Source organism: Homarus americanus, unplaced genomic scaffold, assembly GCF_018991925.1.
Source record: "Homarus americanus isolate GMGI-L3 unplaced genomic scaffold, GMGI_Hamer_2.0 scaffold74, whole genome shotgun sequence".
In the NCBI taxonomy this organism is placed as follows: Eukaryota; Metazoa; Arthropoda; class Malacostraca; order Decapoda; family Nephropidae; genus Homarus; species Homarus americanus.
Window position 1 is genome coordinate 816,019 of NW_024716951.1, and position 18,231 is coordinate 834,249.

At 44.7% G+C, this 18,231-nt stretch overlaps 1 protein-coding gene across 1 annotated transcript in view; it reads left to right on the top strand.

Moving 5' to 3' along the window:
• Nucleotides 1–13,852, top strand: part of LOC121858583 (meteorin-like protein) — a gene marked incomplete at its 5' end in the record, with an annotated part of 32,829 nt that extends 18,977 nt beyond the window's left edge. The window contains 1 exon segment of the mRNA XM_042355074.1: nt 12,347–13,852. Coding sequence (XP_042211008.1) covers nt 12,347–12,798 — 452 coding nt within the window.
• Nucleotides 13,853–18,231: the final 4,379 nt, after the last annotated feature.

An 18,231-nucleotide genomic window follows, 5' to 3' on the forward strand; every position in this document is an offset into this window, starting at 1 on the left:
CTGGTGGGACAATAGACGAAGGGGGAGGAGAGGGTTGTCAACCTTGCTGACAGCACTATCAACACTACTGTCAACGTTACCAACAATACTGTCAACTTGCGTCTATTGAGAAAGAAAATCATCAAGGCCCTCGCGTTGTGGTGCGTGGGGGGGGTGAGTGGGCGTGAGTGGGAGGAGGGGGCGAGGAACTTTGTATGAGTGCCTCGGGGCGTCATTGTGTTGAGGACATGGACGACCACCACTACTGTAGGGCGCCACACTCTACAACACAGCTGTAATGTGGACTAATTAGTGCTCTTAAAACGTCACCTCAGAGAGACTAGGTAGGGTGTGGGAAGGTGATGAAGGGTGAGTGATGGAAGGGTGTGGGAGTGTGTAGGAGAGTTTGGGAGGGTGTAGGAGTGTGTAGGATGGTGATAGAGGGTGTAGGAGTGTGTAGGATGGTGATAGAGGGTGTAGGAGTGTGTAGGATGGTGATAGAGGGTGTGGAAGATGGTGGTGGCAAATGGATGGTAGTGGTATATGGTAGTGGTAGATAAGTAATGTAGGTAGATGATGGTGATAGATGGTGGTGCTAGAAGGATTGTGGTACTGTAGATGATTAATGGTAGCAGATGAATGATGGTGGTAGATGGTAGTGGTGGTGGTAGATGGTTGGTGGAGGTAGATGGATGGTTCGTACAAGGATGTCTTAATGGTATTGACTGACTTATAAAGACGGTAGTTGGCGGTGGTAGAAAGATGATGGTGGGAAATGATAGTGGTAGATAATGGTGGTAGATGGATGATGATGGTAATAGGTGAATGGTGCATACAAGGCTGTTTTAATGGTACTGACTCCCTTAGTATAAACTACCATACAAGATATCTCCAATAGTGAACCGCGTCTGGTCTTCAAATAGACACGCTCACTTATCATACCCAGACAGGATCACTTAATTTAACTAGACACGTTCACTTACTATAACCAGATACGCTCCCTTAACTAGACATGTCCAATTAACTGAAACAGACACGTTCACTTAACGAGACACGTTCATTAACTAGACATGCTTACTTAACTAGACACGTTTACTTAACTAGACGAGTTCACTTAACAAGATGGGTTCACTTAACTAGACACACTTACTAAACTATACACATTCACTTAACTTAACCAGACACGTTAACTAGACATGTATTTCACTAACAGACACGACTTAACTTAGACACGTTCACTTTAGACTGACCTTATCAAGACACGTTCACTTAACTAGACACGTTTACTTAACATGACAACTATAGTTCACTTAACAACTGCTCACTGGACACGTTCACACTTGATAGACACACTTACTGACACGTTCACTGATACACATTCACTGACACGTTCTTGACCACTGACACGTTCACTGATCTTAACAAGACACGTTCACTGACCTTATCAAGACACGTTCACTGACCTTAACATGACACGTCCACTGACCTTAACATGACACGTTCACCTACAACACATGTTCACTTAACTTAGGAAGACAAGTTCACTTAATGTGCTTCACTTATCGTGACAATATGCTTCACTTGCCGTAACATAATGTGCTTCACTTATCGTAACTTCAAAATGCTTCACTTGCCACAACTCGTCAGGTCTTGTCAGGTCTTTGTTGTCGGAGTCTGGTGGTCAAATATTAGCTCGGAGTCGACCTAAAAAAATGGTGCTCTTGGGGGGGGGGGTTAGTGTGGCCAGTCGGTGGAGATCAAGAGGTACCTCCTGACTACAGCTGTATTTATTGTGTGTGTGTGTGTCCTGAGAAAGACCAGATGATTAGTCAAATTCATGTTAGTGACCAAAATGATCAGTCAGACACAGTTAGCCACCAGGAAATAACACAGCGTTAATATTCACCAGTTTTAGGGTAAAGGTCCGGTTTATTCTCTGGGCGAGGGAGATTAACCGGCGCAGAAGGCGAACGTGGTCTACTGCGCCGACCCTCCCGCAGGGTGACCAAAGGCGTGCTAGGCCACACGTGTGTAGGATAGTGCCACTTTTTGACGTGTTGCATTGAGTAATACTTCCTTTATGAAGTAATACAGTGTCCTAAGTGTGTTAACTGGCCGACGAGTGTGTGAGTGTTGACAATATAAAGTATGTTGACTGTCAGTAAAGGCAGGATGGTGATGTGTGTTGGTAACGCTGCCATAGATGACCAACACACGAGTTGGCAACACTTATATACCTGTCTGGCAACGGTTATCAATGCGAACATTAAATACCTCTATTTTACAAGTTGATACAAACTACCCTGAAATATTCTTTATTGAAGGTGATGGATACATTTTGAAATAGATAATAAATAATGCGTAAGGTGAGATAGTAGGAAGCGGGAGGTGGTGGTGTGGAGTTATGTGATGAACATTACGATGTATGATAACTAAACACACCTATAATCATTCTTTATAATAATAACATTTCTTCCTGTCTATTTATAACCCATATGTCGTCTTATATATGATGATCAATGTTCAGATAAATAAAACATAACACGGTAGGAGTTATAATAGGAAAGTATTTGTGAATATGGCGCCCATTGGTGATGGCAGTCGGCGGTCCATATGTAAACACGGCGGTGAAGCTCATTACCATAACCCAGCCATTCTTGACTGTAGGTGGACAGGCGCTCTCGGTCACTCACAACAGTTACTCAATTTAACTGTAAATGGACAGTCACTCACAACATTTACTCATTTTAACTGTATGGACAGTCACTCACATGTTGCTCATTTTAACTGTAAATGGACACAGTCACTCACAACAGTCACTCATTTTAACTGTACGTAGACACAGCCACTCACATCACAGTCACTCACATCAGTTACTCATTTCGACTGTAGGTGGACAGTCCACTCATATCACGGTCATTCACAGCACAATCACTCACAGCAGTTACTCATGACGAGTGTAAGTACACACAGTCATTGTTATTACAGTTACTCAAGTTGATTGAAGTTGTTCTGCCACTGACAGTTACTCATCTTGACTTTAGGTTGACGAAGACACATTACTGTTACGCACATTACAGTCACTCACAGTAACTCATATCTGCTGTAGGTGGAGACAGTCACTTATATTTGCTATAGGTCATGTTGTCGCTGGAGTGGAGGAAAAACAGCATCTTTGAGAACACACTCCGTAAGAGAGAGAGAGAGAGAGAGAGAGAGAGAGAGAGAGAGAGACTCAAGCAGTAGTTTTTACCTTCAATAAAACTCACTCCCCTTGTACTGTACCAGGTGAAAGTGTCGCCCCGTGTGGCTCCCTGCATGGAGTCACGTGGCCACTACCACCACTACTACCCACTATCACCACTACAACTATCATCACTGCTACCACTATCACCACTACCACTACCACCACTACTAACTGTCACCACATCCACCACAAAAGTTATCAGGGGGTGTTGATATGGGGGTGGGGTGGGGTGGGTGGGTGGGTGGGTGGGTGGAGTGGGGTGGGGTGGGGTAGTGGGTGGAGGTACACAGCGGGGGCAGAAGAGTTCACAACCTCACGTCTTCTTCATACATTTTCACAGGAAAGTCACCCCTCCATTTGTTAGGCTGACTCACCCCCTCCTACCTGCTGTGGGGCTGGACTCATCCTCTCCTACCTGTTGTAGACTGACTCTCCTACCTACTGTAGACTGACTCACCCCTCCCTACCTGCTGCTGTAGGACTGACTCTCACCCCTCCCACTAAGGCTGTAGGACTGACTACCCTCCTACCTGCTGTAGGATCGACTCATCCCTCCCACCTGTTGTTGTGTGAGACTCCAGACCCCACCTGTTAGGTGGAAGTCACCGACTCCATCCTTCCTACCCACTGTAGACTGACCACCCCCTCCCACCAAGGCTGTAGGACTGACTCACACCCCCTCCTACAGGATTGACTCATCCCTCCTACCTGTTGTGATCTGACTCATCCTCTCCTACCTGTTGTGTGACTGACTCATCCTCTCCTACTCCACTGTAGGACTGACTCAATTTCCCTCCTACCTGCTGTAGGACTGACTCACCTCCTACCTGCTGCTGTAGGATTGACTCATCCCTCCTAACACCTGTGTGACTCCACCATCCTCTCCTACCTGTTGTGGTGTGACCGACTCATCCTCTCCTACCTGCTGTAGGACTGACCACCACCTCCTACCTGCTGTAGGACTGACTCACCCCCTCCTGGCCTGCTGCAGGACTGACTCACCCTCCTACTCAAGGTAGGCAGGACTGACTCACCCCCTCCTGTTTGCTGTAGGACTGACTGTCTCCTCCTACCTGCTAGGAAGGACTGACTCACCCCCTCCCTACTCAAGCTGAAGGACTGATTCACCCTCCTACCTACTGTAGACTGACTCACCCCTCCCCACTCAAGGCTGAAGGACTGATTTACCTCCCAACCACTGTAGACTCACCCTCCAACCTGTTGTGTGACTGACTCACCCCTCCTACCTGCTTACAGACTGACTCACCTCTCATTCGCTGTAGGACTGACTCACCCTCCCATCAGCTGTGTGATCACCCTCCTCCTACCTGCTGTAGGACTGACCACCCCTCCTACCTGGTTGTGTGACTGACTCATCCTCCTACCCAACACTGTAGGACTGACTCATCTTTCTGCCTGCTGGGGCTGACTCACCCCCACTCACCTGTTGTGTGACTGACTCATCTCTCTCACCCACTGTAGACTGACTCATCCTCTCAAAGCTGTGGGAATGACTCACCCCCTCCTACCACCTGCTGCTGTAGGACTGACTCACCCCCCTACCAAGCCAGACTGTCTCAACTCTCCCCACCTGCTGTAGGACTGACTCTTTCCTCCTACTCAAGGAAGGACTGACTCACCCCTCCTACCTGTTGTGGGACTGACTCACCCTCCTACCTGTTGTGTGGACTGACCCCACCCTCCTCCCACCTGCTGTAGGACTGACTCACCCCCTCCTACCTGCTGTAGGACTGACCTCACCCTCCTACTCCTGCCGAAGGACTGACTCACCCTCCCCACTCAAAGCTGTGGGGCTGGACTCACCCTCCCACCTGCTGCTGTAGGATTGACTCACCCCCTCCCACCAAGGCTGTAGGATTCATTCACCCCCTCCTGCCTGCTGTAGGACTGACTCACCCCCTCCTACCTGCTGGGGACTGACTCACCCTCCTACCTGCTAGGACTGACTCACCTCTGTATAGTTAGGTTAAAGGTTAGGTTAGGTTAAGTAAGGTTAGTTAGTTTTTGTGTTAAGTTAGGGTTCGGCTTATTAACATTTGCTTAGGCCATGATAAAGGGGTTGCTAGTGAGGAGGTTAGATTTGCAAGGGGTAGGGTATTAAGTTAGGGTTAGGATGGGTTGCTAAGTTAGGTTAGGATCTGTTGGGTTAGGTTAGGTTAGTTTGGGTTAAGGCAGTTTAGGTCAGCCAGACATAACTCTCCCTCCCTACCAGACATAAATCTCCCTCCCTGCCAGGCATAACTCTCCCTCCCTGCCAGACATAACTCTCCCTCCCTGCCAGGCATAACTCTCCCTCCCTGCCAGACATAACTCTCCCTCCCTGCCAGACATAACTCTCCCTCCCTGCCAGACATAACTCTCCCTCCCTGCCAGACATAACTCTCCCTCCCTGCCAGATATAAACTCTCCCTCCCTGCCCAGACATAACTCCTCCCCTGCCAGACATAAACTCTCCCTCCCTGCCAGACATAACTCTCCCTCCCTGCCAGACATAACTCTCCTCCCTGCCAGACATAACTCTCCCTCCCTGCCAGACAGCGCATACTTCCAGACATATACCACTGGCCTCGTGCTGGCATTTCCGGAGAGAAAGAGGTGGAGGAGAAAGAAATCAGAGATAACAGTGAACCCTGGGCTCTCTGCCTTGCCCTCACACACAAAGCATTGCCCCTCCCTCCCTCCCTCCCTCGTCAGCGTGCACAAAGGAACCGAGTGAAGGTGTATCATCGCCTGCTGACCTGCCAAGCATAAGAAGCCTCCCTCCCACACTCCCTCTCTCCATTACTCTCCCTCCTTTACCTCCCTCCCACTCTCCATCACTCTCCCTCCTTCTTTACCTCCCTCCCACACTCCCTCCTCTCCACCTCATCTCTCCCTCCTCTCCTCCTTACTCCCTCTCTCCATCACTCTCCCTCCTTCTTTACCTCCCTCCCACACTCCCTCTCTCCATCACTCTCCCTCCTTCTTTACCTCCCTCCCTACACACACACCAGCAACACAGAGGAACTATAATAACTTGTATTTACAGACCCCGAGTAAATACCTGTAATGCCTTTAATAGTAGAGCCTAGCGACCACAAGTTCCTAGAGTGAGGAGGAATAAGAGAAGGAAGAAGAGGATGACGGAAGGAGGAAGAAGATGGAGCAGTAGAAGGGTAGGAAGAAGAAGCTGTAGTAGTAGCAGTTGTAGTAGGCGAAGGAGGAGGAGGAACAGAGGGAACGAAGAAGAAAAAGCAGCAGCAGCAGTAGTAGTAGGCGACCAGTGCGGCGTGGGTGTGGTGGAGTGTCCTCCCTGATCTAAACTGTTATTGGAGAGGACATATTCAGAGTGTGGGAGCGGGAATTTCACAGTGTGTCGGTGAATATCGGATGTCACCCTAAGCATTGTCACCCAAGGTTCTTCTTATCCCTTACGGCATTAATCGCAAATATTCCGTGTGTTCACCGGCGATCACCAAGCAGTTGTGAGTGCTTGGCTGGTGCAGGTGCCAGGGGCCAGTGTCAGTGTCGATAGGCCTACTTTGGTGGGGGTGGCCTCGCGACTCTCGCCCCTATGGTGAGTGAGAGAAGGCCAAGTGTTATACGCTTGTTGTCGCCTCCCACAAGTAACAGTCACTTCATGTAGTGTCAGCCGACCAAGTGAGTATATATAACTAATCTTACATCAGTGTGACCATAGAAATAGTGGTTATTTCTCCCTAGGATATATAAACAAGTGTTAGGTGTGACAATTCTTGCTCCCAGTGTATGAGGTGTGGATTGTCGGTGGCCTACACACCCACGCGCGCACGTATGCCCCTACTACCCGGACACAACAGTCCAGCCTGTCACCTCTCTGTCCTTTCCTCATAAGAACTAGTTTCTTCTTCGGTATGGGCTACCTGTACCCCACCGGCATGTCGAAAACACATGCCATCACAATCACACTAAACGGTATGTCCCTCAATATTGTCAATGCCTGTGTGCCTCCCTCCACCCCTACTGTACCTGTCCCACCACACCTCCATCCCCACTGTACTTCGCCATGCCTAGTACATTGGCAACTCTGAGCCTGGCCGCACTGTTTGTATACTTTGTGGTCAACCCAGCTCACACACCCTCTCTCACTACATCCTCACTTGCCCTATGACCTCTTCCTACAGGTCCCCAGCCGTTACCAACACCTCTTCCTTCCCTGACCAGATATCCCTCCTCCTAGTGACAGGCCTGGCACTAGGGACCTGCCACACTTTGCCATAAACAGATAAATTGTACCGGGAATTTTCCCCCCACACACTTATCATTCTGTCACTTTATCTAACTTGCTGACAAAACCCATGACCCTTCGAGCTTTTACGCCCTTAATGCATGAGTCATAAAGGCAAGCATGAATTCCGCATGCTTCCCAGATGGGCGCTGTAAACGCTTATGCGCTTCACGTTGCACAGAATGTAAGGGGGTGCCCAATAAACTAGCCCCCTCAGGGGCCATCTAAAAAAATTCTATGGGACGGGTTTTTTGTCAAAAAACCGGGGTCTTAAGAGGGACAACCAGCCAGAACTTGTATTGAATTGAATTGAATTTGAATTGAATTGAAACCGTTTATTTAGCCAGAAAACACAGATACAGAGTGGATGATTACACACAATGACAAAAAAAGACAAATAAAAAAAACAAATATTTCTCCCCTAACAAGGAAAAGTAACAAAAAAAAAGTTGAATCAGAGTTTCCACATTTTCTCCAAACATATACTACTTACACTAGCCCGCCATGGGCCCCCCTAAAATCTTGCCGTGGCCCCCTTGAGGGTCTTGGCCCCCAGTTTGAGAAACACTGGCTTATTGGATTTAAAACTTCACTATCATCTGCCTGTACTAATACTGCACCAGCCCCACCATCACTGAAGGGACACGAAATTTCGGAGCATGAAGAACCGGTGCTGAAACTAGTAGGGGATGGATCTTGCCAAAGGCAGTCTGACAAGCAGTAGACCACACAAAGTTTTTCTTTGGGCTGACAAGATCAGTCAGAGGGGCGGCTACTTGAGAAAAGTTCGAGCAGAAACGTCGGTAGTAGCCTGCCATGCCCAAGAAACGTTGCACTGCCCTGCGATTTGTGGGAACAGGAATTTTATTAATGGCCTCCACTTTAGCCATGATAGGTTTTGCTGCTCCTTCGCCTACTTCATGTCCAAGGAAGATTATTCAGGCATGCCCAAACTCACTTTTAACCAGGTTTATAGTGAGCTTGGCATCAGACAAACGTTGAAACAGAGCCTGTAATGAAGGCAGATGCTTACTCCACGACGACAAGTAGATCACCAAGCCACTCACTCCTTCCAAGCCAGTGGTAACAGCAGACATCAGCCTCTGGAAAGTAGCTGGGGCATTTTGCATACCAAAATGCATAACAGTATATTGATACAAGCCTTCTGGAGTGACAAAAGCAGAGACCTTCTCGGTATTTTCTGAAAGGGGCACTTGGTAGTACCCTTTTAGACGTTCTAGCTTGGTGACATAACTGGTATCACCAACAGCATCAATAATGTCGTCGATTCTGGGTAGCCGAAAGGAGTCGGACTTGTGAGTACATTAACTCGCCTGTAGTCAGTGCACATGCTTGAACTCCCATCTGTTGCTGGGCTCTGTCAATCCATGTTGTAACAGGAACTGGATCTCCCTCAGGATCTTCAGTTTGCTGGGAGAAACACGATAAGGAGCCTACTTCACTGGACTTGCATCTCCTATCAGCTCTACATCATGAGTGACTATTGGACTGGGCTGAGGCACATCTGCAAATATAACTTCAAACTCATGCAGGAGACACTGGATACCAACCCGCTGTTTCTGTGGTAAATGAGAGGTCTTAGTACATAGATCACTTGATTTCCTTATCACTCACTATATAATCTTCACCAGTCGCACACGTTACCTCATTCTCAGTTTTTTTCTTGGCACCACCAAATTTATTATCTCACTCTTCCTGGAGTGTTACTCTTTCAACATGCACCAATCTCTTATGTTTTCTCCTTCCAGGAGTAGCTATTACATAATTGAAATCACCTTTACTAAGAATTTCAAAGGGCCCTTGGTTCCTAGCTTGGAGTGGGAACCTTCTAATGGGCAAAAATAGCAACACCTTATCTCCTGGCTGGAACTGTTTATCCACAGTGTCTTTATCATAATGGTTTTTCATTTTCTTCTGAGCCTCAAACAAATTATTTTTTGCTAGCTCTTGTGCCTTTCTTTACTTACTTTTCATTAATACATAATCACTAAGAGTCATCTACATCAACCCTCTTGTAATAATTTCGAAGGACCTCTTATATCTCTACCAAATAATAATTAATAAGGATAATATCCTTAACTTGCTTGTTTGTACTCCTAATAGCATATACAAGTGATCTCGGGCCCTTCGTGCCCTTGTGAGAGTTTGAACGCTCGTGACAGCGTACAGCGAATGAGGGTGTGCCAAGTCCATAGACTTGCATGGTTAATTTGGGTGCTCCAATTCCGTAGACTTGCATCGTTTTCCATCGTAAATAAAATTGTTAACCATCGACATGGGACCAGGTTTGTTCCACTCTACGAATTTTTTGCGATTTTTCCGCTAAGTTTGGTGAAAAACGATTGTGCCGTTTTGGCTGCCCAGAACAGACATACACACACGGCTAGTCCTGTAGTATATTAGAAAACATAGGGGATTCCTTCATCCCAATCATTTGTGGTCCTCAAACATAATTTTGTCAGCATGCTTTTGAGCGTTTGTTGGAAGTGCTGGAGAACACCTTGATTTCAGGATGGTATGCAGATGCCAAATATTGAGTGACACCTAAAGTGGTCATTACTTGTTGAAGTATCCCAGAAGTAAAATTTTTTACTTGATCATACTGGGAAGACCAAACTGGGTAAAAAAGTGAATGAATGCTGGTATTATTGATTTGGAAGTAATACGACGCAAGTGAATTACCTCTGGATACCTAGTAGTGACACACATAATAGTCAAGAGAAACTGGTTACCATTTTTTGTCTTAAGGAGGGGACCAACACCGGCTATGGTTACCTTGGAGAAAAGTTCACCCACCACAGGAATTGGCTTTAGTGCTGCAGGTTTGATTATTTGATTTGGCTTAGCTGCCATTTGACAAATATAACAAGACCGACAATATTGTGCTTCATCAGATGTTACTCCTGGCCAATAAAAGTATCTAAGGATCTTGTCACAAGTCTTCTTAACTCCAAGGTGTCCTCCTACAGTCATGAGCTAAACTTAAAACATTACCTCTGTAGCAGGATGGCACCACGATCTGATGAACTTCTCTCCAAGAGATCCCGATATCTCCGCTGACCAGTGACAAGCCTGCACTGATCGTTCCAACTGCGACAATCGCTAATCATCAACGGCAGTCTCAAACGGCAGTCAATCTCCCGCAGTCAATCTCTCGCAATCAAGTGGGTTCTGACGGAAACCCTGAAATTAACTCACTGTTAGCTCTTAATAACTTAATCACTGCCCTATCAAATCCCCTATCTGAGATCGAATGAGACTTGTTATACTGCAATGTTATACTGCAATAGCGCAACACAGGTGACTAGACCATGTGACCATTTTTGTGGACGGACGCGCAGGGACGTCCTGTCTGTCCGATCGCGTGACTGAGAACCAGCCAGCCTCGCGTCTCCCCAAGGCGTTAGCTTAGGCCTACGTGACATATTTTCCGCCTACTAATAACTTTCTTGGGACACCCGTAACATCATTCAGACTGGTAAACGATCTATAATAATTTCAAATTCAATAATAGTCCCTTAACTTCATGAATCGCATCATTAATAATTCGGTAAACTACATTTAATATCGTATAGGCCTAGTTCCAAAAGCTCTCACTACGGGCAGGAGCGCTCTCTTCCTCAGTCGACCTTGAAAACTCGGTGTTTGAAATCACACTAAAATTTCTGAATATTACATATATAACGCAATGTACTTTCAGCATGAGGCGGTAACTTGGTGCAGCTTGCCTTTACAAGAATGTTGCCACAATAAAAAAAAATATAAAAAACTCGCTTAGTAAATGTTATTGATAAAACAAGAATTGTACATCTTCTTGGATGTACATGTAACGTCTCACTACAGTATATGTTAATGCACTTTGGAGTATATCACGTGACTATTTATTTTTTTTGTTTAACAAATTTATTGACAAAGTTTGGAGTACAGTTTGCCTATTCTGAGTAATTCAGTCAGGTCTTGACACTGGGGGTGGTATCACTTCTCACTGCCACGCAGGACAGAGGTTCATACACAAAGAGGTACATCATATTCATTAGCAGTAAACAGTATATAGATCAGAGTCATGTGGGTGATGTCACTGTTCACTGCCATGCTGAACAGTGGTTCATATACGTTGGACGTCATATTCTAATTGAAGACTAATCAGTGTGGGCTAGCACGTGACGCTTTTTCTTTTTTTGTAAAACACTTATGACTTGTTCTTGGGAAACTTATAGGCCTGGTTCTTGTAGTTATAGGTCTATCCCACCACTGCCACCTTTATATTCTAGCCCTTTACCATAGATCCTTCATTAGGTTATGGAGCTAGGATATGTAAAAGTTTATTGGGTTTAGTAGCGAAACCCAAATGGTCCTTTTGTTCAATTATTTAAGAAAATATATTCTATACAGTTCCAAATGTATAAGACCATAATTAATCACTGTAGCTATGAGTGTTAAATGAGGACGGAGGCTATCTTAGATGAGCTCTAATAATACGTCATGTTGCCGTGAGAGTTGAGATGATAGTGGGGCGGTAGCCGGCTTCTAATAGCTGACACTAGCAATTCTAGAGTCACTCCTCAAGGTTGTGACTTACCCATCATGTGATCTGACCATGTCACCTCATAACTAGAGGAAAATTACCTGGGGTGATATAATTATATAATTACCCCATATTATATAAAGGCTACTTGTCTATGAGACAGGGGCTTATACATTATTATATATGGGTTGTGAATTGCTTACTCTTACTTATTATCATCAGGTTGTGAATTGTTTACACTTAATATATATGGGCTGTGAAAAGCTTACTCTCACTTTCTTTTAATGTTTGTTATTTCCTTTACCAGAGTGTCGGCCGTGCTCACAGGAGGAACTGCTACACCTCTACTGTGCGGCGGACTTTGTGGCGCGCGGTACCATAGTGGGCGTGGTAGACGACGCACGCCTCAGCCGCACCCTCATCACGGTGCGTGCCACCAAACTTTTCCAGCAGACGTCGCCGGTGTTCAGGCACGCCCACACCCACAGGAAAGTAAAGGAAGCTAGCCGCGAGGAGAAGGAGAAGAAGGAAGAACAGGTGGAGGAGGTGTTCTCAAACCTGGTGTTGCAGGAGGGCGGGTTGGTAGGGCGTGTGGAGGTACCCTTACAGTGCGGGGCACGGGCGGGCGGGGGAGAGTTCCTGGTGATGGGCGTGATGCGTTTTGGCCAGCCCGTGCTACGCTGCGCCCCGAGACACCAGGAGTGGGTGAGTTTGGCGCGTGTCGCCCACGCCCGTGCTCAGTGTGTCCTGGAAACGTGAGGCTGACTCAGCCTGCCTTCACCCGGCACTAACCACACAGTACAACTTCAGTCCTTCTTATGACTGAGTCGAGATAACTTATAACATGAAAATAAGTCACCTATTAAGTAACTGGTGATGTGATGTTCATGATGAAGTGATGATAAGAACACTGTATGTTCTGCTGAACAAATGAAAGTCACGAGAAATTTGAACAATAATTATCCTGGTGAACAACAACAATGAGTGACCTAGTGATGTTGTGACAATGAGTGACCTAATGATAGTGTGACAATGCGTGACCTAATGATAGTGAGTGACTTTTATAATAAGCGGACAATCATGTTGTGATGTTTTATTAATATAAAATAATGGAATTAATGAACTATTGTGGTGCAATACTGAACACGTTATGTAATGTAGTATAGAGTATTACCCCGTGGTCCTCTTTTATGAGGGCCATGTGTTATGAGGGCCATGTGTTATGAGGGCCATGTATCATGAAGATCATGTGTCCTTATGACCGTATGCCACGAGGAACATGTATCATGAAGATCATGTGTCCTTATGACCATATGCCACGAGGAACATGTATCATGAAGATCATGTGTCCTTATGACCATATGCCACGAGGAACATGTATCATGAAGATCATGTGTCTTTATGACCATATGCCACGAGGAACATGTATCATGAAGATCATGTGTCTTTATGACCGTATGCCACGAGGAACATGTATCATGAAGATCATGTGTCCTTATGACCATATGCCACGAGGAACATGTATCATGAAGATCATGTGTCCTTATTACCATATGCCACGAGGAACATGTATCATGAAGATCATGTGTCTTTATGACCGTATGCCACGAGGAACTTGTATCATGAAGATCATGTGTCCTTATGACCATATGCCACGAGGAACATGTATCATGAAGATCATGTGTCTTTATGACCATATGCCACGAGGAACATGTATCATGAAGATCATGTGTCCTTATGACCATATGCCACGAGGAACATGTATCATGAAGATCATGTGTCCTTATGACCATATGCCACGAGGAACATGTATTATGAAGATCATGTGTCCTTATTACCATATGCCACGAGGAACATGTATCATGAAAATCATGTGTCCTTATGACCATATGCCACGAGGAACATGTGTCTTATAAGGGCCATATGTCATGAGGGTTACGTGTCATGATGGCTATGTTTCAAAAGGGCCATGTGTTATGATGCCATGTGTCATAAGGGTCATGTGCCATGATGACCATATGTCTTGAGGAACATGTGTCTCGTAAGGGCCTTATGTCATGAGGGCTACATGTCACGATGGCTGTTTCAAAATGGCCATGTGTTATGATGGCCATGTGTCATAAGGGACATGTGCCATGAGGATCATGTGTAATAAGGGCCTAATATCATTAGGACCATGTGTCATGATGGTTATGCGTAATTTGGGTGATGTGTCCTAGTGGTCATGTGTCATTAAGGCCATGTGCCATAATGGCCATGTGTCATTAGGGCCAGGTGACCACCGACAGACTGAGGCTTCCGGAATTGTTGTGGTGTTCACCGTCTGTATACAAACACAAACATTCAATTATAGACACAAATATATAGAAAAGCTCACATATACACAGACATTATGTACTGGAGTCGTAATAAGTCGTCAGAGGAGATGACTTACTTGTATGTGTGTGGCAGAAGTCGTCCTGTTTGTGTGGGTGTAACAGAGGTCGTCCTGCTTGTGTGGGTGTAGCAGAGGTCGTCCTGCTTGTGTGTATGTAGCAGAGGTCGTCCAGCTTGTGTGTGTAGTGTGTAGCAGAGGTCGTCTTGCTTGTGTGTGTGTGACAGAGGTCGTCCTGCTTGTGTGTGTAACAGGTCGTAATATTAGTGTGTAGCAAAGGTCGTCCTGCTAAAGTGTGTCGCAAAAGTTGTCCTGCTTATGTGTCACTTGATAGTCATACTGTTGTTTAGTGATGGTCGTACTGTTGTTAAGTGATGGTCGTACTGTTGTTGAGTTGGACTGGGTCGTCAGTTGATGAATGGCTCCAAGATAAGACGACCAAGGAACAACTGAACATAAATCTTTTGGTATCGGTGAATAACGTTAGTTAACTTGTCAACTGTGTGAACACCTGACCAGACCAGCACTTCGGAAGTTCTTGTGTGGACAGCAGTGAATGATCTCCTGGGAGGACGTATAAAACAGGAGATAAATGAGACAGGGAGTACTCAATGATCTCCTGGGAGAACTTGTAAAACAGGAGATAGAATGAAAGAGACCTCTCAATGAAAGGAGAAAGGAAGAGAGATCTTCCCATCTGTGTGTGTTAACGTAGGAACCTTCCCGTCATGTTGTATTTTTGTAGTGTGTTTGTTTACAGTGTTTACCCCCTCATTCAGTAAACAAGTTGCTGCCTCGGCTATCAACCTTATCTTTAATAATAAAAACAAGAAAATACACCATTCCATTCAAACAAACAAACAAAAACAAACACTTTATGTATGTAATTTATAAAGTATGAGACAACTTATGTCCAAATTATTGTCAAACTTGAAGTCATTTGTCATGGTGAGTCATGTATCATGATGAGTCATGTGCAATGGTGAGTCATGTGCAATGGTGAGTCATGTGTCATGGTGAGTCATGTGGTATGGTGAGTCATGTGGTATGGTGAGTGATGTGTAATGATGAATCATGTGTCGTGTGTCACAGTGAGTCATGGTGTCATGTGTCATGGTGAGTCATGTATCTTGGTGAGTCATGTATCATGGTATCATGTGTCATGGTGAGTCATGTATCATGGTATCATGTGTCATGGTGAGTCATGTATCATAATGAGTCATGTATCATAATGAGTCATGTATCATGGTGAGTCATGTATCATGGTGAGTCATGTGTCATGGTGAGTCATGTATCATGGTATCATGTGTCATGGTGAGTCATGTATCATAATGAGTCATGTATCATAATGAGTCATGTATCATAATGAGTCATGTGTCATGGTGAGTCATGTATCATGGTGAGTCATGTATCATGAGGAGTCGTGTATCATGGTGAGTCATGTATCATGGTGAGTCATGTATCATGGTGAGTCATGTGTAATGATGAGTCATGTGTAATGATGAGTCATGTATCATGATGAGTCATGTGTAATGATGAATCATGTGGTATGGTGAGTCATGTGTCACAGTGAGTCATGTGTCACAATGAGTTTTGTGTCACAGTGAGTCATGTGTCATAATAAGTCATGTGTCATGGCGAGTTATGTGTCATGGTGAGTCATTTGACATAAAGTGAGTCACTACTGCGGGAAAAGAGACAGTGTCATGTAATGGCTATCTCTCCACCAAGTATTTGTTGTCTCTCCTTCAAGTGTCTCTCTTGTCACTCCACCAAGTGTCTGTGTCGTCTCTCCTCCAAGTCTTTCCTTTGCATCTCTCAGTTTTGTGGTGTAGCCATATTTCCCTATGTATATATATATATATATATATATATATATATATATATATATATATATATATATATATATATATATATATATATATATATATATATATATACTGTATATATGTGTGTGTGTGTGTGTGTGGTGTAGAGGTAATAAAAATATATAAATAATTAAATGAGTATATACATATATATATAAACAGCTGCAAGGGCATACTTATTGATTGATCTCAGTACTGTACAACTTGACATTTGTACACCTGTACGTACGTCCGCCACCTGTTCTGTGCCACATTCAAGTTGTAACTCAGATCTACTGTAAGATAAAATTTCTCAGTGTCTCATTATGGTTCTTTTTACCTCGACAGTTTAATTGCATATTTATATAATTTTTATGTTTTTTTTTTCATCTTTGTAGACGAAAATATTCTCAGTAAATTTCGTACCAAGTTGCACAGGTCCCCAGGCAGGCCACACCCCGCTGGCCCCCCTTGGCCTGGTAGAGATAAGTGAACTATAGGTGCACCAAGGTAAAGAGGCACCAGATTTATAAACTTAGTCATTAAACGGAAATTACTTTGTTAGTGAATTAATTGATTATCATTAGTAGATCTATGTGCGAGGTCCAGTAATAATATTTTTTATAACTTAACTTTAGTCAACTGATTTAAAGTTACGTTCTTTTATGAGGCTTTTTTCATCCTGACACACCCTGTACTTGTCTACTGTGAGGTTTCTTTATCTTAACACACCCTAAACTTATCTACTGTGAGGCTTTTTCATCTTGACACACCCTGTACGTAATTCCTGTGAGGCCTCTTTATCTTGAAACACCCTGTATAAGTCTCCTGTGAGACCTCTTCATTCTGACACACCCTGTACTTGTCACACAAAAGACCTACTCATCTTGATGCACCCTGTATTTGTGAGGCCTCAACTTGACAAACCCTGTACTATTCACTCATAACACCTCCTCATCTTGACACACCCTGTACTATTCACACATAACACCTCCTCATCTTGACACACCCTGTACTATTCACACATAACACCTCCTCATCTTGACACACCCTATACTATTCACACATAACACCTCCTCATCTTAACACACCCTGTACTATTCACACACAACACCTCATCATCTTGACACACCCTGTACTATTCACACATAACACCACCTCATCTTGACACACCCTGTACTATTCACACATAACACCTCCTCATCTTGACACACCCTGTACTATTCACACATAACACCTCCTCATCTTGACACACCCTATACTATCCACACATAACACCTCCTCATCTTGACACACCCTGTACTATTCACTCATAACACCACCTCATCTTAACACACCCTGTACTATCCACACATAACACCTCCTCATCTTGACACACCCTGTACTATTCACTCATAACACCTCCTCATCTTGACACACCCTGTACTATTCACACATAACACCTCCTCATCTTGACACACCCTGTACTATTCACTCATAACACCTCCTCATCTTGACACACCCTGTACTATTCACACATAACACCTCCTCATCTTGACACACCCTGTACTATTCACTCATAATACACCTCCTCATCTTGACACACCCTGTACTATTCACACATAACACCTCATCATCTTGACACACCCTGTACTATTCACACATAACACCTCCTCATCTTGACACACCCTATACTATCCACACATAACACCTCCTCATCTTGACACACCCTGTACTATTCACACATAACACATCATCTTGACACCCTGTACATTCCACTATAACACCTCCTCATCTTGACACACCCTGTACTATCCACATAACACCTCCTCATCTTGACACACCCTGTACTATTCACTCATAACACCTCCTCATCTGACACACCCTGTACTATTCACTCATAACACCTCCTCATCTTGACACACCCTATACTATTCACACATAACACCTCCTCATCTTGACACACCCTGTACTATTCACACATAACACCAC